This window comes from Octopus sinensis, linkage group LG2, assembly GCF_006345805.1.
Source record: "Octopus sinensis linkage group LG2, ASM634580v1, whole genome shotgun sequence".
NCBI lineage: Eukaryota > Metazoa > Mollusca > Cephalopoda > Octopoda > Octopodidae > Octopus > Octopus sinensis.
In genome coordinates this window covers 204866000-204890999 of record NC_042998.1, presented here as the reverse complement: position 1 = coordinate 204890999, position 25000 = coordinate 204866000, and the positions used below count along the sequence as shown (strand labels likewise).

At 40.1% G+C, this 25000-nt stretch overlaps 1 protein-coding gene across 1 annotated transcript in view; it reads left to right on the top strand.

Annotated features, from left to right (window-relative positions):
• The window catches only part of LOC115232620 (tyrosine-protein phosphatase non-receptor type 13), a 117161-nt gene that overhangs the window by 33363 nt on the left and 58798 nt on the right, over window positions 1–25000 (top strand). The window contains exons 3-12 of the mRNA XM_036500693.1: window positions 8544–8713; window positions 9590–9655; window positions 12074–12166; window positions 13763–13864; window positions 14151–14346; window positions 15415–15837; window positions 16104–16236; window positions 18253–18406; window positions 22253–22327; window positions 23707–23878. Coding sequence (XP_036356586.1) covers window positions 8544–8713; window positions 9590–9655; window positions 12074–12166; window positions 13763–13864; window positions 14151–14346; window positions 15415–15837; window positions 16104–16236; window positions 18253–18406; window positions 22253–22327; window positions 23707–23878 — 1584 coding nt within the window. The remainder of the gene's footprint in view (window positions 1–8543; window positions 8714–9589; window positions 9656–12073; window positions 12167–13762; window positions 13865–14150; window positions 14347–15414; window positions 15838–16103; window positions 16237–18252; window positions 18407–22252; window positions 22328–23706; window positions 23879–25000) is intronic.

The window sequence follows — 25000 nt, the reverse complement described above, 5'->3', positions numbered from 1 at the left end:
TATGGCAGCCCTCAACAATCTGCAACTTTAAATTTAGGTGAGATTTTCAGTTATATTACAAACATTCTCCTAAGATAACATTTTTTAGTATTCATTTTTTTAAGAATTCTTTGTCAAGTGTTTTTGTTTTATTTTAAACTCCGCCCAGCAACTTTCCAGTTTGTCCATTTTTCATAATGAGTTCTTTGAAGGTTTTTTTTAGTTATGGAAGTTGGCAGAACAGATTTTTAATATTTCAAGAGATAATGTGTTTTCCTAAAGATACTGAATGCCTCCAAAAGTCTGAGTAACCAAGACAGTGTTGAATGCTGGACTATTAATAATAATAATGATTAGTTCTGGTTTTATTGGCCACAAGGGCTAACATAAATCGAAAACATGTAAGGACAAACATGGAGGAAAAGTACAAAGGGCTTAACGAAAAAAAAGGTCCGTGTAAACATTCAAGATAACAACGAAAAATATAACAAATAAAACTCCCAATAGGGGGAGGCGCTTTGAAAGGTTACTCATGGAAAAACCCATAAAGCCACGGGAGCCTGGTCAAAAAGGGGTAGAGAGCCCCTTCTCCTTTTTTTTTACAGGTGTAACCTCAGAATTGGTCCGTTCATACTGGCCATTTTACCAACATTCACCCACCTTTCAATAAATTTGTTACAAGACACCACTTCCCTCTCTACTCTCATCTTCCTTTTCAAGTGGAACTTGAAAAAGTTGATGAGGCCTTGGCCAAAGAGGTGGTATGGTCCACCAAACCACTTCTTTTGATACAGCCACTAGACAAATTGCCTTGCCCTCCCAGTTAAAGGAGGTCGGTGGGGCAATCTTCACTATGGATTCAGCTGATAGCCGGATCCGTCCTACACGTGACAGTAGCTGTTCGACATAAACCCACAGGTCAGCAATACTTGGGCAATAATAATAATAATAATAATTCATTCGTTTATTGGCCACAAGGGCTAACAAAAATCAATTAAAACATAAAGGGACAAAACACAAATAATGTCTCTCAGAGTTCAGTGTTCCAATCCTGCAGGAGTCAACTTTGACTTTCATCTCTCTTGGGTTACCACATGTTATGCTACAGTAAGCCAGTCAGTTGGAGAGTGGGTTTTCGCCCACATGGTTCCAGGTTCAGTCCCACTGAATGGGGCCTTGGGCAGGTGTCTTCTATTATAGCCTCAAGCTAGCCAAACCTTTGTGAGTGGATTTGGTAGATAAAAACTGAAAGAAGCCCTTCACACACACACACAATATATATATGTGTGTGTGTGTATATATATATATATGTATATATATATATATAATATATATATATATATATATATATATATATATAATATATATATATAATATATATATATATATATGCATATATATATATATATATATATATATATATATATATATATATATAACTTAGAATAACTTAGAAAGGTTTTGGCCAGTATCGGCCCAGGCCATGTCTAACTTATTAACACCACCTGGCGAAGTCTTTCAGTTCAAGATTTGGGCACCAAGGCCCATTCGAGCAGAGAGTTATTGTTTGCGGAGACATATCCGGGTGTGGGTGGTTTGTCCGGGACTGTTTGAAGGAATTTGTCCAAAGACTTCTTGAATTTTGTGTGGTCAGTTTCTGTTTTGACGTGTCCTGGTGTAATGTTGAAGACAGCGGGTCCAATTCTCCTTCTGCCTCCTCCTCCTCCTCCTCTTCTTCTTCTTCTTCTTCCTCCTCCTCCTCCTCCTCCCTCTCATTCCATTCTTTCTCATACTACCTCTCTTTCTCTTCATAGCCACCACCGCTGCCGCCACCCACCCCAACCCCACCATGCCTTCCTCCTATCTCTGTGTCTGTAACCCTTCTTCAAAACTGCCCCAGACAGCATCGTGCATTGCAGCAGAATGCCAGGTAATTGTAAACCTACCCATTAAAACAGAAAGAACCTTTAAAGTGGGGGGTGAGGGGGGAGAGAAGGGTGGGGCGGAGTGAGAAGTCGTTTCCAATTACCATACTTCTTTCCACTAGCTGTTCCAATCTTCTAGCTTCCTCCCTCTTCCTCTCTTAAGTGCTGTTTGATTCTTGCCCTAGGCACTTCCTATCATTTACATACACACCTTTGGATACATTACATCATTTATATATATATATGTGGGGGGGGGGTATTTGTGTATGCATGTATACATACATGCATGAAAGCTTCAAGCACATGTATACACACATACACATCTTGCATATCCGTACATGTATATATGTACAAATGTATGTTTACACCAGTTCTTCCAAAAACTGGGTGTGTTTTCAAATGCAACTGAGTACCCATCCACCCTACCCTACCCCACCACCTATTAAAAACATGACTAACACTAAATAATTAGAGACATTATTACAATGTTATGACACCCACCCACACACCCACCCTTTGACACTCCCCCCCCCACTCTTTTGGTGAAACAGTTTCTCATCTTTTACTGGCAGCCAAAGTTGTAACTGGGTTGACATCACACAACCAGCAACCTATCTCAGTCTTGATGCTAGTAGTAGTAGTAGTAGTAGTAGTAGTAGTAGCAGCAGCAGCAGTAGGTATTGTTTAGCCCTAGGCAATCCTGATCCAACGGATGCATCTGATCAAAGGTGTTCCATGCATAACATACTGTCCTTGCCGCCAACTTTATACCCAGATCCACACTAATAATTTAGAAGTGAAATTTAAGATTTCTCAGTTTTCTGTGAATCGATTTTGATAAAGCTTTTCGCAGTTGGTCTGCACACTATGGCAACACCATTGTTATGTTTTCATTATTCTGTGTAACGTCATTTCTTTTTTATTTCAGATTCTTCAGTTTTGGGGTGAACCACGCTAATAGCTTTTGAATGAAAAGTAGCCCATCTAGACATTTTTTCTTTCAGAAAATGAAGGGTAATGATGCATATTGAGCATACATTGAGTCTATATTTAACAGAAAAACCATAATAATGTTTATAACATTTATTGACATAATGAATTATTTAGCCACATCAGAGCCATTTCGACGGATAACTTCAAAAAACCCTATTAGTCGTGGAATCTGTCAATTTCTTGATTGTAGCAGATTGGGCTGCCTCTGCTGCCGCTTTCATGGTTGCCCATAAAAGACATCTTTCAACATAAATTGGCATCCTTCAGCATAAACATCTTGTTTGATGATGGACCAAAGATTTTCAATGGGGTTGAGATCCAGAGATGCTGGCGACCACATCATCAACCTTTCACCTTGTATGCCATAAGACCCTAGTAATGTTTGGGTGGTCCTAGCAGAGTGTGAGGGAGCATTGTCATGCACGAATACGAGATTCCTGAGAAGTGACAGCAGTATGTCATCTAGTCAGGAATCCAAGACATCCTTCAGGAGATTGCAGCAGGCGATTGCGGTCACTTTAACCCCTCCAGGCACCCTGACTGGGCCAATATGTCTGTCCCCAATGATACCAGCCTGCAACATGACTTCTCCACCCTCTTGTTAACATTGTAAACATTAGTGAGACTCATCTCCAAAATAGACCCGACCATTTGCCCAACTGTCAGGTCCGTTAGGGGTCACCCTGGTTTTGTCAGTAAACAGAACACAACTCATGTCTAAAGTCCTGTACTTTTGGGCCCATTGAAGCTTCAAACTCCTGTGATGATGCATTAAAGGAGGCAGTTTCAGGGGTCCTCACATGGAAGCCATGGTCCTGAGGATGCGATTTCTGATGGTTTTCGGTCCATGAGGAAGTCCAGAGGCAGAGAAAATGGCTTTGCTTGTTTGTCCAGGTTTCCCACGTAACTTGCAGCCAATATTCCTTAAATCCTTAGCTGTCACAGTCTTGGAAATCCCACAATCAGATCATTTCTTCCTTGGCAAAGGGCCCTTTAGGAATTGTCTAACTGTGTCCACATGATGAGCTAACTTCTCCGCAATGACATGAAGAGAGGTATCTTTAGCACTTTCCTTGGTAACAGACTTTTCTTCTTCATTAAGGCCTTTTCCATGTCCCATTGTTCTTAGTGAGGAGAGACGCTATTAGTGTGGTTCACCCCAAAACTGAAGAATCTGAAATAAAAAAGAAAGGATGTTACACAGAATAATGAAAACATAACAATGGTGTTGCCATAGTGTACAGACCAGCTGGGAAAAGTTTTATCAAAATCGATTCACAGAAAACCAAGAAATCCTAAATTTCACACTTAAGCTATTAGCAGTGTTTTGGGTGTAGTTATTTCTACTTTCTGGAAGTGGTATAAGTCACCATACTTAACATAGTACAGGCCACCATACTTAATGTGGTATAAGCTACCAGACTTAGTGATACAGATCACCATACATTTGAGCTACCTTATGTGATGTGGTGCATTGCAAATAATTAATGAGTTGAAATTAAAACCAATGAGAATAAAATTAATTACCGTAAATCCTTGAGTATAATACACAGGAGATTTTTAGGGGGCTGTATCTCTGAAAAACCTAAACCTTGTGTATAATATGCACCCCTTCTCTAACTTGAGTCATGTGTAATTAAGCCAGCAGCACCTAGTCAATCAAACACTTCCGTGCATGTGTAATACAATATTGGTGATGTTCTTAACTGCTATATGGGAATGTAAATATATTTGCAAATTGTTTATTTTTTACATGTTATTCTGTGTTCTGAATACTTTTATTTTAATAAATGTTGCTTACTGCAAGTTATGGATGATTCTTTTATGACTTCATTGCTTTCAGGCTTAGCTTAACGTATTTTCGCGCCCGACATCACAAAATGTGTCTGAATAAACATTGCCGGACAGCAATAGAGACTCGGACATTGCTTAGAAAATAATTTTCATTTTTAACCTTGTATATAGTGCGCACTGGGGATTTTGAGTTTTAAATTTGGGGGAAAAAATGCGGATTATACTCGAGGATTTACGGTAGTGGTTAATGAAAATTACTGGCTGAAGTAGCGAGGGAGATTAACTAACTGGTTGCCTTTACTTAACTATATTTTCTTCCTGCAGAAGACACTCTAGGTAAATTTTCCAATGTTTTAAATTGCTCAATTAGTGAATTATTTTCTCACCAAAGTTTGTGTTCAAAAATTCTGTTGAGATTATGATCAACAGAGACGGTCCAATAAGGCTGGAACATGTTTAGAGTTTTTAATCTGTTGGTTTGATCAGAAGGAAGGGGCAATGTTCATAGGCTTTGCAGTCTCTTGAAAACCCAGTAAGTTGGATGCTGTTATTGTCCCATTTAACCCCTTTATTACCATTTTCCTGCTGAAATCCACTGCTTTTCTTTCAATTAACGAAGGACTTAATGAAATAACTTTGTCACTATTAATTGTTTGGAACTTGAATTATCATGAAGTTTTTGATGGAAGGTTTTAATTCTGATTGCTTCAAAACTGGTCTCGGATAATTTAGAATAGAAAGAGGGGTTAAACAGTTGATGGTGCTGCTGGTGAGTTTTGCTTTTTTCATTCGCTTTGAAATAATCTTTTCTGTTATGATAAGCACAACGCCTGAAATTTTGCGAGGAGGTGCTACTCAATTACATCAACCCCCAGTGTACAACTGGTACTTATGTCATCGACCCCGGAAGGATGAAAGGCAAAGTTAACCTCAGTGGAATTTGAACTCAGAACATAGATGAACAAAATGCTCGTCAGCGTTTTGTTCCACCTGCCAACAATTGTACCATCTTATCACCTTTTTTACCTTTGAAATATTGGAAGAAAGTGAAGGCAGCGAGCTGGCAGAGTGGTTAGCACACTGGAATAAATGCTCAGCGGTATTTCGTCTGCCGTTACATTCTGAGTTCAAATTCCACCGAGGTCGACTTTGCCTTTCATCCTTTTGGGGTTGATAAATTAAGTACCAGTTGAGCACTGGGGTCGATGTAATCGACTTAATCCGTTTGTCTGTCTTTGTTTGTCCCCTCTGTGTTTAGCCCCTTGTGGGTAGTAAAGAAATAAGCATTTCATCTGCCGCTACATTCTGAGTTCAAATTCTGCTGAGGTCAACTTTGCCTTTCATTCTTTAGGAGTTGATAAATTAAGTACCAGTTGCGTACTGGGGTCGATCTAATCGACTGGATCCTTCGCCAAAAAATTTCAGGTCTTGTGCCGAGAGTAAAAAAGAATATTGGAAGGAAAGTGTGATAGGGTGAAAGGGTGGTGAGGTACCCTTCTTGGGAATTGGTAGATGCTGCAGTGAGTCTCCAAAGGTTAGGATGCATCTCTGCAAAGAGACAGAGAGAGGAGTGGGGGGTGTGGGGGGAGACTGATAAGGTCTAATGATTGTTAAGGTCTAATTGTAGAATTTATTGATTGACTGTAAAAAGGACAAATCGGAATTGGTTGAGTCGTTGGTTTGAAGGGACTGGAGACTGTTTTGCCTTTGATGCACGTGGGTGGGTGTGTGTGTGTGTGTGTGGTAGAGTTGGAAGATTGATTTGGCATGTGTTCACAACTTGAGATGTTTTGTGAAGGTCAAAGGTCATTAATCCTTCACCTATCTTTTTCTTGTTTCACTCGTTAGACCATGGCCATGCTGGAGCACCACCTTGAAGAACTTTAGTCAAATGAATTGACCCCAGGACTTAATTTTTTTCTTTGTCTTTTAAGTCTGGTATTTATTCTGTCAGTTTCTTTTTGTTGAACTGCTAAGTTATAGGGATGTAAACACACCAACACCAGTCATCAAGTGGTGGTGGAGGACAAACAAAGACACACACACACATGACAGGCTTCTTTCAGTTTCCATCTCCCAAATTCACCCCAAAAAAGCTTTGATCAGCCTGGGGCTATAGTAGAAGACACTTGCTCAAGGTGCCACGCAGTGGGACTGAACCTGGAACCATGTGGTTGGGAGGAAGCTTCTTACCACACAGCCACTGCTGCACCTTTATTCTGATTAAACCAGAAAATGTTCTCATGCTGCTGTTGTTGATGTTGTTGTGAAGGCCGTCTGGTTTGTTTCACTCTAATTGGAAGTTTAAGGAGTTGTGCTGGATTCTGTAATTTGTTGTTGTTCTTGTTCTCGTACTGAATTACTCTTGAGACAAGTGGGCCAAATTGACTCTTAAGTTTCATAATTAATTATTTCACTTTTTAATCTCTCTACACCTGGGCTTATTAAAGTGTTAAGTGGCCTGTGTGTGTGCGTGTGTGTGTGTGTTTGTTGTATGAGTGTGTGTGTGTGTGTGTGTGTGGTAGAGTTGGAAGATTGATTTGGCATGTGTTCACAACTTGAGATGTTTTGTGAAGGTCAAAGGTCATTAATCCTTCACCTATCTTTTTCTTGTTTCACTCGTTAGACCATGGCCATGCTGGAGCACCACCTTGAAGAACTTTAGTCAAATGAATTGACCCCAGGACTTAATTTTTTTCTTTGTCTTTTAAGTCTGGTATTTATTCTGTCAGTTTCTTTTTGTTGAACTGCTAAGTTATAGGGATGTAAACACACCAACACCAGTCATCAAGTGGTGGTGGAGGACAAACAAAGACACACACACACATGACAGGCTTCTTTCAGTTTCCATCTCCCAAATTCACCCCAAAAAAGCTTTGATCAGCCTGGGGCTATAGTAGAAGACACTTGCTCAAGGTGCCACGCAGTGGGACTGAACCTGGAACCATGTGGTTGGGAGGAAGCTTCTTACCACACAGCCACTGCTGCACCTTTATTCTGATTAAACCAGAAAATGTTCTCATGCTGCTGTTGTTGATGTTGTTGTGAAGGCCGTCTGGTTTGTTTCACTCTAATTGGAAGTTTAAGGAGTTGTGCTGGATTCTGTAATTTGTTGTTGTTCTTGTTCTCGTACTGAATTACTCTTGAGACAAGTGGGCCAAATTGACTCTTAAGTTTCATAATTAATTATTTCACTTTTTAATCTCTCTACACCTGGGCTTATTAAAGTGTTAAGTGGCCTGTGTGTGTGCGTGTGTGTGTGTGTTTGTTGTATGAGTGTGTGTGTGTGTGAGAGAGAGAGAAAGGGTTGAGGAGGGTGAATTAATGTTTCTCGTTAATAACAGTTCCAGCTGGTGATATCCCTGGCAAAGTAAATTAACTTAAAATTGCTGTGCCACCTTGCTGTGATTTAGACTCATCTGTTGGTGCAGTTCATTGCCGTAAACAGTGGAAGCACTGTGTAATTAACAGAAAACTAAGGAGTATCTTTAGAATATTATGAAGGGATCCAAAAAGCAAAATGTAGGAGAAATTTTTTGATTTAGAAGAGTGAAAAATAATATTAAAAAATATGATAATTTTTCTTTGTTGGCACCTAAAAAGCACCATCCATATGTGGCTGATGCCGGCGCCGTCTTGACTGGCTTCCGTGCTGGCGTTAAGAAGGGCATCCAGCTGTAGAAACACTGCCAGATCAGACTGGAGCCTGGTGCAGCCTCCTGGCTTCCTAGACCCCGGTCGAACCGTCCAACCCATGCTAGCATGGAAAACGGACGTTAAATGATGATGATGATGTTGTCAATTGTATATAATTTCAGTTATTTTTGGATTTCTGTTGTTTTCTATTTGCAGGTGAAGCAATACTAGATGGTGGACCCAGTTTCGTTATAACTCCAAACACACTCCTTCTGTGTGCCAATGGCAAGACACAATTTTCACAGTCATCACAACCCAAAAATTCAATTTATTTTGCACCAGAAATGCACACTGGAATTGCAGCATCAGAAGCTGCCATTGAAAAGGTTTGTGTTACATTTTCAAATGGGTCAGGTGGACCCATCTGGTGATTATTCACATCATTAAACCATTTTTTAGGTCTTCTTCATCTCCTGCAATCTTTTTGTTGACGTCATCCAGATTATTTAACGCTTCTGCTGGCATCTATGAAGTTGTGTGTGTGTGTGTGATAACTATGGCAAGTCACTTGACAGAAAAGGAACTGTGGACATCACTGATTGATTTCTTATCTGGTGTGAAGCTTGTGGTGCAGGTCACTGACCTCGATGGGCCCCAGTGCAGCCGATGTGTGACCTTTAGTTGAGAAAAGTGTCAGGGGGGTGTTTACCTTGGGTGTTTACCTTGGAGGTGCAATGGCCCAGTGGTTAGGGCAGCGGACTCACGGTCGTAGGATCGTGGTTTCGATTCCCAGACTGGGCATTGTGAGTGTTTATTGAGCGAAAACACCTAAAGCTCCACGAGGCTCCGGCAGGGGATGGTGGTGAACCCTGCTGTACTCTTTCACCACAACTTTTTCTCACTCTTTCTTCCTGTTTCTGTTGTACTTGTATTTCAAAGGGCCAGCCTTGTCACACTCTGTGTCATGCTGAATCACCTTGCAAACTATGTTATGGGTACACGTGTCTGTGGAGTGCTCAGCCACTTGCACGTTAATTCCACAAGAAGGCTGTTCCGTTGATCGTATCAGCTGGGACCCTCATCGTCGTAACCGACGGAGGGCTCCCTTACCTTGGGTGTTGCGTCTGTCAAGCAGTAATACTGGTGTCCCAAGGTGAGTCCAGGAGATAAACCATTGTATGTATTAATGACTGTCTTAACAATGTTAATTATAATCCAGAGATTAGCCAGTAATTAAACCTGCATTATTCTTTTAATTTCAGATATATGTTTATTCCTTGGGGAAAACACTTCAAGTTGCTCTTGAGCATTGTTCAAAGAAGAACCCGGTTTGTAGAAATTTTGGTTTTAAAACAAATCACTTTATCACATGAATTTATCTAGATGTGTATATGTGTATATATGCATTGTTGTACCATTCAATACACATTATTTTTTACAAACAATACTCACTGCTTCAAGCGAACTACATCTCTCTTATACACATACACACACACACACACTCATAGGATGTTGCAAAAAGCTTCAGATTCACTCTTGATCAATGTTTCAATGAGGAGCCCAGTGTGCCCTGGTTCAAACTGTGATGGAATCTGAAAAAGAAAATGGTAAAGCATTAATTGTATGAAGACATTGTTAACATCTGCCTAACTTCACCGGTTCCACATCAATATGGGTTGCCATATTCTGTATTGGTGTGTGTGTATATAGATTCTCTCTTTATATATATATATATAACAATTTTTTTATAATTATGAGTATAATTATAATTAGGGTTCAGCAAAAAATTGCTTCACCACATACCGATAATTTAGAAATAGCAGCCAAACACCTAGCTATTTCTCTACTGTAAAAGAATCTCCCAGATAACATATACTCAAAAACAAGCCACCTAGGTAAAGAGAAAAACAACGAAATTCACCCAGTATTTTGATTAACTGTGGATGCGTTTCGGAGTTAGATAGATATGAAAAAATGCGAAAATCCCATCTTCATACCATCATTCTCACTCATCAGCTCAGTATTTCGAGATTTTAAATTTGAGAGGATTGAAAAAATTGAACAAACCCATCCGAATCCAAGTGACATCAGACAAAACTATATATAATGTCCGCTTTCCATGCTGGCATGGGTTGGGTGGTTTGACTGAGGTCTGGGAAGCCAGAAGGCTGCACCAGATTCCAGTCTGATCTGGCAATGTTTCTACTGCTGGATGCCCTTCCTAATGCCAACCACTCTGCGAGTGTAGTGGGTGCTTTTTACATGCCACTGGCACAAGGGCCAGTCAGGCAACACTGGCATCAACCATGCTCAAATGGCTCTTTTATGTGCCACCGGCACGAGAGCCAGTCAGGCGACAGTTGCATCAACCAGATGGCAGTGACATTGACTATATATATATTATATATATATATATATATATAATTTATATTAAGGTTTTTATAATTGTATTCTTATCTTATATGTATTGAATTTTAATGAATATATGTATGTTGTTATTTTTATCGTTTTGTTAAATAAATATGTCAACATTCTAATATCCTTAAGCTGATAAACCAACTAACGTGTTTCTCCATTTTCTTATTTGTAATATATGTATGTATGTATTATGTGTGTATGTATGTATGTATGTATGTATGTATGTATGTATGTATGTACGTATGTATGTATGTACGTACGAATGTATGTATGTATAAACATACATACAATACATACATACATACACACACACACATACATACATACATACATGATGGCTGACCCCTCGTTATCGAGTATGGCTATTGCACGAAGCTTAACTGTTATTGGTGCTGTGATCGAATGTGACTTTTATTTGCTTTTTAAGGCTACAGCCAGCCATTCAGTTGAGACTCACAGCACCATCAACAATCATGAACAATGTTGTTATCGTGCAATGCCTGTGCAAGAAGATTTTTTTTAAAGTGAGGAAAGGCTGTGCACGGAGTCAATCCCACTCACTAAGCAACAGCAGTCATAATCCTAAAAGAAAAAAAGTCAACATCATCGGTAGCCACAGAGCCGCAGGTTTTATGTCGGAGTTATCCCAGTGAGTTACCTTCTCCTAGAAGGATGCCCTAACAAAGGCTAGGAGTCCTTCACTCCCAATGGTTTAACCGCATGATCGGGTATTCAGTCCGATTATTTCTATGTCACCGCACATGATACAGCCTTAAGACATTTATTGGATGGCCGTTCACTCTCAAGAGTTCCTCCACCCTTTGAGGGGTTTTGTTTTCCATCCCTCAGGGTGTCCAATAAACACCCTCCTCACCAAGCAAGCTTGGTGGGGTTGCCAGTTTAGTCGCCGACGACCCAACCATGCAACAGGTTGTACTGGGTTACATGTTACCAGTAGCACTCAAAAGTGACCTGACATACACACACACACACACACACACACACACACACACACACACACACACACACATACATACACACATATATATTTCAACTATGTATAAACAGTGTTGTTGATGATATACAGCAGTGAAATAAAGGTTGTGATTAGTGAGGATTAGTAGTAATTAAAAAAAAAAAAAGGAGTTAAGTAGGGTTGGTGGGTAAATGGTCGTTGATATATAATCTTGAAGAAAATCTGGAGCGTGTGAATGAGTTACAAGAACTTTGGTAAACATTTGTGCTTCTTTTTGTGTTGTTAAAATAAATGACATCTTGTAAATAATTCCTGTCCATCTTGAGTAATGGTCAAAATTGGTTTATTTCAGACGCTGTGTATAAGCCGTAATCTCGAATGCATCCTAAATGTGATGTGTGAAAAGAACCCCTCCCTGAGAATTGCATTAATCCATGTTCTTGAGGTAAGACTATCAAATTCTTTCTACAGAGAAATGTCTTAAAACATCAACATGCGTTGGTCCTTTTAGTCATATTTTCAAAACTCATTGAGGGAGAGATTGTTGTCAGGCTTATATGTTAAAATGATTTTATTTCTGAAAGTTACACACACCACACACACACACACATACATACACACATATATATTTCAACTATGTATAAACAGTGTTGTTGATGATATACAGCAGTGAAATAAAGGTTGTGATTAGTGAGGATTAGTAGTAATTAAAAAAAAAAAAGGAGTTAAGTAGGGTTGGTGGGTAAATGGTCGTTGATATATAATCTTGAAGAAAATCTGGAGCGTGTGAATGAGTTACAAGAACTTTGGTAAACATTTGTGCTTCTTTTTGTGTTGTTAAAATAAATGACATCTTGTAAATAATTCCTGTCCATCTTGAGTAATGGTCAAAATTGGTTTATTTCAGACGCTGTGTATAAGCCGTAATCTCGAATGCATCCTAAATGTGATGTGTGAAAAGAACCCCTCCCTGAGAATTGCATTAATCCATGTTCTTGAGGTAAGACTATCAAATTCTTTCTACAGAGAAATGTCTTAAAACATCAACATGCGTTGGTCCTTTTAGTCATATTTTCAAAACTCATTGAGGGAGAGATTGTTGTCAGGCTTATATGTTAAAATGATTTTATTTCTGAAAGTTACACACACACACACACACACATATATGTATATATATATATATATATATAAAACTGTCTGACGAAAGGGAATGTGAAACTCTGAGTAACAGCTTTTGTTATATTTCTGCTGCTTTTAAATAAAGCATATTACTCTACCTCTGGTATTTGAGTACTCTTTTTCCCACCTTGTTTCACATTTATGTGCTTACATCAAGCCAAGTAAAATCGCAGTCGTGGCAGATTCTGGTGTCACACAAATGGCACCCATGCTGGTGGCATGTAAAAGCACCCATTACACTCTCAGAGTGGTTGGCATTAGGAAGGGCGTCCAGATGTAGAAACCATGCCAAATCAGACTGGAGTCTGGTACAACCTTTCAGCGTGCCAGCCCTAGTCAAACCATCCAACCTATGCCAGCATGGACTACAGATGCTGAAGAATGAGGATATGTATGTATGTATATATATATACATATATACATACATATGTATGTATATATGTACGTACAAAGCAGTGATACCCATCTGCAAACAGTTAACAGAAGAATTTATTGTCACAGATAAAGACAAACTACGTTGACCTTTTACAGTTAACAACAACAGTAATTGCAGACTGGAAGAGAGGTACTGCTCGGAGATAACAGAAAGCTATTGGGGAGCCAGTCATGCGGCACTGGCAACGACCCATGCATGCAAAAGTCTTACCTTTTCTACCTGCAGCAAGATCTGGAATAGGAAAATATGTTTGAGTGTCTTTCGTTTCATAAAATAACAAAGCAAAACAAATTCAATTCAAAGTTGTATTTCCATTGACAAACGTTTCCTTCTTCTTCCAACCGGATGATTATTTTCTCATGAATGAGCCAGCTCTTGTGTTCTTGTATTAAGAGAAACTGATTTGAAAACCATTTCCTTCAACAGGCTTGTTCTCTCCAGTCTCAGAAGCGGGCCTTAAATCGTGCCCCTAGTTTTTCTCAATGTGTCGCACGATTAAACAAATCCGTCATGGGCAGTCAAAATGAAGTGAGTACAATCTCTAATTAGTTTGTTTAAATAAAATACACTTCGTTTACTGTTAGTTTTGTTAATTGTAATTATGAGTACGAAAAATATATATTGTAATAATGTACAGTGTATAAATGTATAAATATGTATTGTATAGCTATTTATTGCATAATGTATGAATATATATATATTGTAGTATAATGTAAATTGTATGACATTACTATAATCCTAACCGTCGACTACCTCACTGTGGCTTGAAACCTCAACCCTAACCACCACTATCTCCTTCACTGTGTCTCCACAGTTGTCCTACTGGAACTATGATTATTACCACAACAGCAGCAGCGACCAAAGTCGACAAAGTACTCTCAACAGGCGTTCCTTAAAGAGTCGTAAGACATCTCGTAAACACAAGCGCCGAAATCCTTATCAGAAAAAAGACCATGACAGGTCACGCTCTCAGTCTCCTGCCAGACAAAGTTCCAGATTACGTAGAAATGGTAAGTATTGGTTCCATTTAGAATTTGGTTTGTTATTTGTTTCAATGTTGCAAGAATTCTTAACAGAATCACCTGGGACTCTCTGTAAAGTGGTTGGTGTCAGGAAGGGCGTCCAGCCATAGAACCCAAACTGAAGACTTCAATGAAACCTGACACAGTCCTATGGTACATTGGTTCCTATCAAATTGTCCAACCCATGCCAGCATGGAAATTGGACATTAAATGATGATGATGATGATGATGTCCATATATGGGCAATGGCTTTGCTGAAGCAATAGACCACTGGATTAAAGGATACTGTCTAGGCTCATACTGTAGGCTTATTCCTTGGCCTAGTCTGACTCCACCCAGCCTCACTCCACCTAGCCTTACCCCACCCAGCCTCACTCCACCCAGCCTCACTCCACCCAGCATCCCTCCACCCAGCCTCTCTCTCCCCAACCTCACTCCACCCAACTTCACTCCACCCAGCCTCACTCCACCCAGCCTCACTCCACCCAGCCGCACTCCACACAACCTCACTCCACCCAACCTCACTCCACCCAACCTCACTCAACCCAGCCTCCCTCCACCCAGCCTCCCTCCACCCAGCCTCCCTCTCCCCAGCCTCACTCCACCCAGCCTCTCTCCCCCCAACCTCACTCCACCCAACTTCACTCCACCTAGCCTTACCCCACCCAGCCTCACTCCACCCAGCCTCCCTCCACCAGGCCTCTCTACCTAACCTCACTCCACCCAGCCTCACTCCACCCAACCTCACTCAACCCAACCTCACTCCACCCAGCCTCACTCAATCTAGCTTTATTCTACTTCATCCAGCTCCACCCAGCCTCTCTTCCCTCGATCTTGCCCTACATCTACTCGTTATCATTTCATAACCCTAATCCTAATTCTGCTTTCGTTAACAAAAATACTAATCAATTACCAAAGTTTTGCATTTCGTTAAGTTTCAAATTTAAATTTAACAATCTGTAATGGAGAAGTCACATGACATCTGTGCTAAACAATGAATACTCTTTGTTAATTATAATTTCTTGATGTTAAATAATGAAATTCTCTTTATTATAGTTGGACAAATCGAATCTGATATTGCGTCCAATGTGGACAGAATTTCTCAAATTGCCAGCAATTTTTCTGCCTCTGTCCAACCACCACAAAAAATTGACGACCAACTCTCATCATTAAACCTACCAGTTTCATCCACTTCTCCAGCAATCAACACCACATCTCTCTACAGATCCGACACATCGACTGATTCTACCAGTCTGACTTCATCGAAACATCCACCATCAATTAGTTCTGTATCTGAGGTTCCCAGCCATCTTGCTCACACTCCGGCATATGGCAAATATTTACAACTCAAAGAACGACAGCGCAAATTACAGGCTGTGCGTCACCACCCCATTGAAGAAGGATGTCTTTGGGCCAGTGATACGTCTGACAGTTATTCCGATACAAGATCGGTTACTTCTGGTATATCGGCCGTGCAAGGTTAGTCATCCTACAGTTTCTCAAATGCTTCTGACTGGTTGTGCAGTTCCACGTCTCAAGACATCTTTGTGATCTTATGGTCTTGAAGTTGTCGAAGAACTCGTTACATCATTAAGGTGTCTTGAGGTAGTATTCATGTTCCTGTTTACCAAAATGAATTCCGAATAAATAGATTCATTATTGTTAGGATTCTTGGTGTTCTGCCACAAATTATTCATTCTCTAAATTTTGGTAAAAATTTGAGTTGAAACGGTTTTATATTTCAGGAACTTATTTACCAGATCTCAACAGTGTCTATGGAAATGATCTGGCCTTTAAGCTTGGACCTCGTGGGTCTGATCGGGACAGCATTATTAGCAGTGAGATGTCTTTTTTCCAACATGAGCCAAATTCCATGAGGTAAGTTCAATTAATTTCATCAATTTTATATCAATTCAAAAGAATTTGGTTGTCTGGAGGAAGTGAACAGCTTGGGACCAACATAAACCACTTGATTTTTTTCCCTATCCAAAGGTTTTTTTAAGCAAATATTTTGCATGCGATTATTTATATAGCTTTATCTAATTCAAGTTCCACCATTAAAAATAGTTTATTAAAATCTTTTGGCAAGATTTTAGCAAATGATGTTGTTTGTTCTTGCAAAAGAAAAAAAAAGGTTCATGTTAAATTTTCTTGAAATTATTCTTGTTAGATGACCCACGTTAACTCTTTGAGTAAAAATGAACCAATATAATGTTTGGAAACAGTTTACAGTTCTAGATATAGGATATCTGGTGTCTTAGTCAATGTTAAACGACTAGTCTAGTAGCCCAACCATGGCTATCACCTCTCTGTGTTGCTATATAACTACTGGATAGTTTTATTGTATGTAATTGGTGCATGTGTGTATGTATATGTATGTATATATGCATATATATATATATATATATATATATATATACACACTGTAGTGGTAAAAAGCACCCACTACACTCACGGAGTGGTTGGCATTAGGAAGGACATCTAGCTGTAGAAACATTGCCAGATAAGACTGGAGCCTGGTGCAGCCTTCTGGCTTCCCAGATCCCTGATCGAACCGTCCAACCCATGCAAGCATGGGGAACGGACATTAAACGATGATGATGATGATGATGATGAGATATATATATATATATATATATATATATATATCAAACGAAAAATGAGATATCAAAGCATATCATTTAATGTAACCTCTGTATCAAAATAAGAATTCCTAACAAATTCTTGCTGTTGAGACGTGGTTAGGCAGGTTTTTATAATGTGCCTTGCATCTCCAAACAATCTTTGGGCTTTGGGCACATGGTTTGTTTTATATATATATATATATATATATATATATATATATAACTAGTGTATAGTTTTAGATTAAAACCTGCTGGATTTGTTTTCAAGAAAGAATTGGTGGTTTCCTTTTGTTACAAAGAACTTGAAAGGAAACTTTGATCAGCTCATTTAGGAGCAAAGAATATTTTGCTTTTTATTTTGACAAATCCTATTGAGACCAACTTTGTCTTGTGAGGTCCAACAAAATAAACATTGGTCAATATTGGTATCAGAATGGGAGTGGACTGGCTAAAGTAGTTGAGTGGTGGTTATAATGGGCAGTGGATTGCTAGAATGGTGGAGAAATTGCCATGCTGGTTGGTAAATTGGCAGAATTGGTAGGGTGAGTGGGAGGGGGTAGAGTGTGCAGTTTTGGAATTTCATCTTGACAATCTGATTTTAAATCCGACCAAAGACAACTTTATCTCTTATCCATATATGGTCAATAAAAACATACCAGGAAAATACTAGGGTTCACATAATCCATTTTATCCCCCCTTTCATTTGATGTGTGCCTTTATTTAAAAGGATTATTATTATTATTATTATTGAATTAAGCAGGGGATATTTAGTTGGTTGTAAGCTGTGAAGGAATCCAACGAGTTTTCATTTTATCAAATGAATAGTCACAGCATGGCCCTGTCAACTGGTGTCTTCTACTATGGCCATAGGATGACCAATGCCATGTCATGTGAATTATTAGATGGAAAGTTTGTGTGATTTGTCTTTTGTTTTGATGTTTGAAAGACCCAAGTCACTCTTCATACAAATAGTGTCCTGTTTATATAATCTTCCACAAAAACATGTCCGGTCATGGAGCTGTTCATTGTTTTGGAGGACAACAAGAAATACTACCTTGCTTGGAAGCAGTTGAAGGTTGGTGACAGGAAGAGCATCCAGCTGTAGAAAACCTGTTTCCAACAAGTTTCCTCTGAACGATGCAAGCATGGAAAAGTGGGTCTCCAAATTATGATGATGATAATGGTGGCCATTCGTAATTAAATGTTGGGAATATATTTTGCTATACCATTCCTCTTGAAGTGTATTTACCGTTTCTGTTATATTTTGTAGATCAGAAACTGACCCAACACTGCCCTATGCCCCACCCTCAATAAAAGCAATGGCTGAACATACCCTTGGTACTTCATTGTACAACCAAATTCCTCGAAGCCCCAGCAGCAGCATTCTTAGCTCCCATGGAGATGATTCCTTCCTCAACACAAAAGTAAGTGTTTGTTTTATTCAGAAGTCTTTTCATTAGAATTTGCATCAAGGGTCACCCCCACCACCCCCAGTTCTCACATCTTTCCTTCAACCCTATCTTTTCAGTTGTGGTCTCTACCTTTTCCCCCCTCTCCAATTTCTCCATCTCCCCCACCACCACCACATATACACATACACTGCAGACCCTCAAACCCACCCATACTCCTAGTTCCTCTCTCCCCCACTCACCTCCTACCTTCAGGAGCCACCTGGGCCCCTCGTCTCCTCTCTGCACATCTATTTCTTCTTTGCAGCTCCTTCAGAGCATTCTCACTCTCTTCCTTCAATGCAAGTAGCCCTGTGGCTCCTCTGCAACAAGAACCTGCTTTCTGCCTCTTCTCACACTCTGTCCTCGAGCATAAAGCTGTCCCTCTATGAGGGTTCATAATCACTTGTGTCGGTGGCCCCAGAAAAGCACCTAGGACACAAACCAGACACAGGAGCACAATGCAGTCCATGGGCTTCTTGGATCCTGTCCAACCGTCCGACCGATGCTAGCATGGGACACAGATGTTGAATGATCGTGACGTTGCGTTAGTTTCATGCTGGAACCAAGTAAAAGACACTTGTGCCAGTTCCATGTAAAATGCACCCAGCACACGCTGAAGAGTGGTTGGCACATTAGGAAGGGCATCCAACGTTAGAAACCATACCAAAACAGACAAGTGGAGCCTGGTATGGTTCTTGGCCTTGCCAGTTCCTGTCCAACCGTCCAACCCATGCCAGCAGGGAAAACAGATGCGTGATGATGATGATGATGATGATGATGCAATAGATATAACATTATATATGATACGGGCACCTGTGCTGATGACACGTAAGAGGTACCTGATACATTCTGTGGAGTGGTTGGCATTAGGAAGGGCACTGAGAAACCAAGCCAAAATCAGACTGGAGCTTGGTACAGCTCTCTGGCTTAGCAGTTCCAGTTAAACCGTCCAACCCATGCCAGCAGGGAAAACAGATGCTAAATGATGATGATGATGATGATGATGAATGTGAAGTCACATGGCCTAGCTGTTAGGGTATTGCACTCACAATCACTAGAGCATGGGTTCGATTCTTGGACTGGGCAGTGTATTGTGCCCTTGAGCAAAACACTTCATTTCACATTGCTGCAGTCCACTCAGCTGTAAATAAGGGGTCACCCTGCAACAATCTAGCTTTCTAATCAGGGATAAAGTAGGCCCACTTGGCTAGCCAGCAGGGGGGGGGGCATCATTTGGAAGCTAAAACAATGCAGTGCATTTCTGTATTTAAGAGATGAGGAATTATGTACATTATTTACATTATTTACCTTAATTACATTCGACGGATATTTGTCCTCATCTTGTTTGTTGTTTTGGCTGATATACCCTCCAGCCTTCATCAGGTGTCTTGAGGAAATTTCCCACTTGGGTTCTCATTCCTAAGGTTTTTTCGAGCCTCGCCTGGCCCCCGTGCCGGTGGCACATAAAAAGCACCATCCGTTTCGTGGCCGTTTGCCAGTCGCGTCTGGCACCTGTGCGGGTGGCACGTAAAAAGCACCCACTACACTCACGGAGTGGTTGGCGTTAGGAAGGGCATCCAGCCGTAGAAACACTGCCAGATCAGACTGGGCCTGATGAAGCCTTCTGGCTTCACAGACCCCAGTTGAACTGTCCAACCCATGCTAGCATGGAAAGCGGACGCTAAATGATGATGATTCAGGTTACTGCCTGGAATCGAACTCGGAAGTGCATTGTAACCAATGATGTGTAACTGTGTTTTATATAGTCTGCTCAATACTGTGGTATTACATATATAACATGTATATGATAAATATAATTTCATGAGAGACACAAATGCAACAGAAGGGAGAGTAATGTGTCATGGGAGACAACTGTGAAGGAGAAAAAAATGAGGTTGCGACGAAGCTCTGAGTTCAAATGCTGCTTAGGTTGACTTTACCTGTCATTCTTTCAGGGTCAGTCAAATAAAGTACCAGTCAAGTACTGAGGTTGATATAATTGACTGACCCCTCTCTCTCAAAATTACTGACCTTGTGTGAAAAATTGAAACCGTTTTTAATTCACTCCCCCCCCCCCAAGTACCCTTTCTGCTATCTTGTTACCTTTTCATGAGATTTCCTCCATAAACTCACCAGAGTTTGCTCATAAAGGCTTTGGGTAGTATTCCCTTATCCCCTAAGGTGGAAAGCCGGCAGAATCCTCAGGATGCTGGGGGAAATACTTAACAGAATTTTGTCTGTCCCCAGTGTTCTGAGTTCAAATTCTGCTCAGATTGATTTTGTTTTTCATTCTTTCAGGGTTGATAAAATAAATACCAGTCATACATTGGGGATGATTTAATCCACTTAGCCCATCCCTTGAAATTCCTGGTCATGGACCGACATTTGAACCCATTAGGAAGGGCATCCAGCCGTAGAAACACTGCCAGATCAGACAGGGCCTGGTGCAGCCTTCTGGCTTCCCAGACCCCAGTTGAACCGTCCAACCCATGCCAGCATGGAAAACGGACGTTAAATGATGATGATGATTATTAAATGATGATGATGATGATATATACGCACTCTGTGCTTGAGGTGACCTATTGAGTCAAGTACATCAACATCAAAAAATCAAATGGAAATTGTAGTTGTGATACCTGTGCCAGTGGCATGTTAAAAGCGCCATCCGAACATGGCCAATGCCAGCACCGCCTTGACTGGCTTCCGTGCCGGTGGCATGTAAAAGGTATCAACTGCCCGTGGCCGTTTCCAGCCTCCTCTGGCCCCTGTACTGGCGGCACGTAAAAAGCACCCACTACACTCTTGGAGTGGTTGGCGTTAGGAAGGGCATCCAGCTGTAGAAACACTGCCAGATCAGACTGGAGCCTGGTTTCCCAGATCCCGGTCGAACTGTCCAACCCGTGCTAACATGGAAAATGGACGTTAAATGATGATGACGACGATGACAACGACAACTATTATTATTATTATTATTAAAGGTAGCGTGATGGGCAAAATGCCTGGTGGTATTTTGTTGTCTGCAAAGTCAACTTTGCCTTTCACCCTTTCGGGATCAATAAAAGTCAGTACCAGTTGAGCCCTGGGTTTTCCACTGAAATTGCTGGTCTCGTGTGCCAAGATTTGAACTCGTTATTCCTTCCTCTCCTACAAACTCACCTTCCTTCCAAGTTTTTGACTGGATTTCGGTAGAAACTAGTAATCAACCGACAGCAGAATATCAAAGGATCAAATTCAATTTTTATCATTAAATATTTTGTCCAACCCATGCCAGCATGGAAAGCAAATGTTAAATGAGCTCAATCAAAATGTACAAAATACCAGCAGCTTTATAATTTCAGTTAATTATAATTAAAACTTAATTAAATATTTTTATTAAAACACTCAAAATGTAAAAAAAGAAAAAAAATGAGTAACTTTATGGTTTTAACTAATTATGATTTGTGAATTAATTAAAATTGTTCTGTCTTTGAGATCCCTTTCATCATCTGTAATTGTTCCCCTCCATTGTGACATATTTGGGGGCAAACCTTAATAGGGGTCAGTGAATGATCTTTCCTGAAATTAGACTAAACTTTCTGGGCACAGTTTATATTCCTGCAGTGTTTGTGTTGTTGTTTAACACTGAGTCATTCCAGATGAGTAAACCTATGATCAAAGACATTTTGGCCATGACCACCCAGATTGCATTATCTAATGGCTCTTTCTCCCTTTACAGAGTCTGCTTAAATGGCAATTCTGTGAAGTCATCAATTTCTAAATTAGACAATTAATCAATTTTTATGATTTTATTTTATTTTTTTTTATTTTGCTATGTTTTAGGAATCTAATGGTCCAGAATTTATTTGTCGAGGACGGAAACCATTAATCAGATTGAATACTCCACTCGTTGGAGAGGTAAGCAATTACTTTCATTGTCTTTAAGTTCTCTCTCTCTCTCTCTCTCTCTCTCTCTGATATTAAGCTGCAACATAAAATGGTTGTTTTTTTCTCAAACACTGTTGTGTACCTGTGTGTTGCAATGGTTGTGTTGAATTATGTCAGCAGAAACTGTCTTTTCAATTCACCTTTCCTACACACCTTGCTGTATGCATGTATGTATGTAAGCAGGTGTGTGTGTGTGTGTGCATGTGGCTCTATGTTCATGTCTATGTTTTGTTTGTGTGTATTTGTATTTTCATTTATCTCCATTTACTTTTTTTTCTCTTTTTCTCCCATTAAGTAACCAAGGGGTGTTGCATTCAATCTTTAGGGTCAAAGATAGAACTGTTGTTCACCTAACTGATAAGTTACCAAACCTCTTAATAACTTCTGTTATTTGGTCTTTGCTTCTCTTGACTCAAATAAATCTGAGATAATTCTGAAAGAGAATAGAAAGAGATTGCTTTATAAAGAATGGTCAAAGGATTAGAGGGGATTATCAGATTGATGTTAATAAAGAACAGATTAGAGAAGATAAGTGGATGTGGTTCCTACATTTTTACTGAAGATGATACTCTTGTAATATAAGTGTTGCAATTTAGGGTATTAAACATGTACCCGAGTGGCAGGTATGCATGGTTTGGGGATTCGACTCATGATTGTAAGGTCATGAGTTCAATTCCCATCATTGCATTGTGTCCCTGAGCAAGACATTTTTTCCACTTCTACTCCAGTCCACTCAACTGGCAAAAATGAGTTGTACCAGTAATTCACAAGGGGCCAGCCTTGTCCCATTCTGTGTCATGCTGAATCTCCCTGAGAACTACGTGAAGGGTATGCAGCATGTCTGTGGAGTACTCAGCCACTTGCGTGTTAATTGCATGAGCAGGCTGTTCCATTGATCGCATCAACCGGAACCCTTATTGTCACAGCTGACTGAGTACCAGGCCTGAGTGACAGTGTGAGGAAGAGGGAGAGAGAAAGAGAGGAAGGCGGCGAGCTGGCAGAATCGTTAGCAGGCCGGGCGAAATGCTTAGTGGTATTTCGTCTGCCGCTACGTTCTGAGTTCAAATTCCGCCGAGGTCGACTTTGCCTTTCATCCTTTCGGGGTCAATTAAATAAGTACCAGTTATGCACTGGGGTCAATGTAATCGACTTAATCCGTTTGTCTGTCCTTATTTGTTCCCTCTGTGTGTGGCCCCTTGTGGGCAGTAAAGAAATAAGTAAGAAAGGACTTGGTGGGGGAGCAGCAGTGAACTAAGGAAAAAATTTGAGAAGATAATACAATGGAATCTCATATTAATCTCTCACGATGGTGGGAAAGTCATTAAATGAAATATTTGTTTTTATTTCAGAGCGTGAAAAACCCATCCCATGCTCGACGTGTGATAATAGTGTTGCTGAACGGGCAGAAGTTGGAGGCCATGTGTGACCCCTCGATGACAGGAAAACAGATTTTCATGGCTTTGACGTCACACATGGGCCTTGATGAAATCCACCAATTCTTTGGACTTACATATATCCATGGTAAGATTTCTTCTGGTTATTTTTGCCTGATTTATTCTAATTAAGGGCTATGATGAAGTTGTGATATTATGAGGACTTTGATTAATAATTTTCATGGAAAAAAATAATAAAAGATTTTGGATCTACACATCATGAGATCAAATCACACTAAAAGTTCATTTAATGTTTCAGCCACCACATTTGATGGCATCAAAGATGCACTTTTGTGCCAAAAACCACCCCCAGATCCTCTATGTGAAGTTTGACCAATATTAAATGCCTTAATGGACTAAAATCTTTGTCTTTTTGAATATGCACTATGGAAATTGGGGTACATCTAATATACCCGTTTGTCTTTTGTGGTAACTTTCCAAAGGGTTAATAGAGTTTTATGTCCCTATAGAGGCAGAGTTGGAATCTGCTTGAGGTACCAGTTATATGCTGGTGTCATTATGTTTGACTACAGTCACCCTTCTTAATATATTAGGTCTTATGTCTCTCAAAGAAATCATCATCATCATTTAATGTGCTGTCATGGGTTGGACAGTTTGAGAGGAGCTGGCAAGGGTGGAGGGCTGCACCAGGTTCCAGTTGTCTGATTTGGCATAGTTTTTACGGGTGGATGCCCTTACTAATAGCAACCACTTTACAGGGTGCACTGGGTGCTTTTTACATGGCACCAACACCTACATTGGAAGTGGGTGAGGTGTTCCTATTGTGTAGAATTATATTTAGGGTTGTGAGGGTGGGATACAAGGTGTTAAAGAAATGGTATAATGTGTTTGGAATTAATGGAAGTTTTAGTTGGTTAGTTTTAGGTTAAAGGCTTTCCAGTTGTGACCACCCTTGGTTTCAGGAATAACATATCTAGTATTACATCGTTCAGTGTCTCTTGCCTTTTCTTAAGCCATTAGGGTGTAATTTGAGGGGGATTTGGTTGTTATTTCTAGCAGATTGTGGGACCGTGTATGGGCTTCCTCATTAGTTTGATATAAATTTTATACACACGTCCATCCATTGCCTTGAAAAAAGGACACATTAGATGTCATAGATAGACTGTGTCTGCAGTAATGATTAGATTGTCATGGCTGGAATGTCTCTGATGCTAGGTATGATCTCGGACTCAACAACAACAAAATCTAA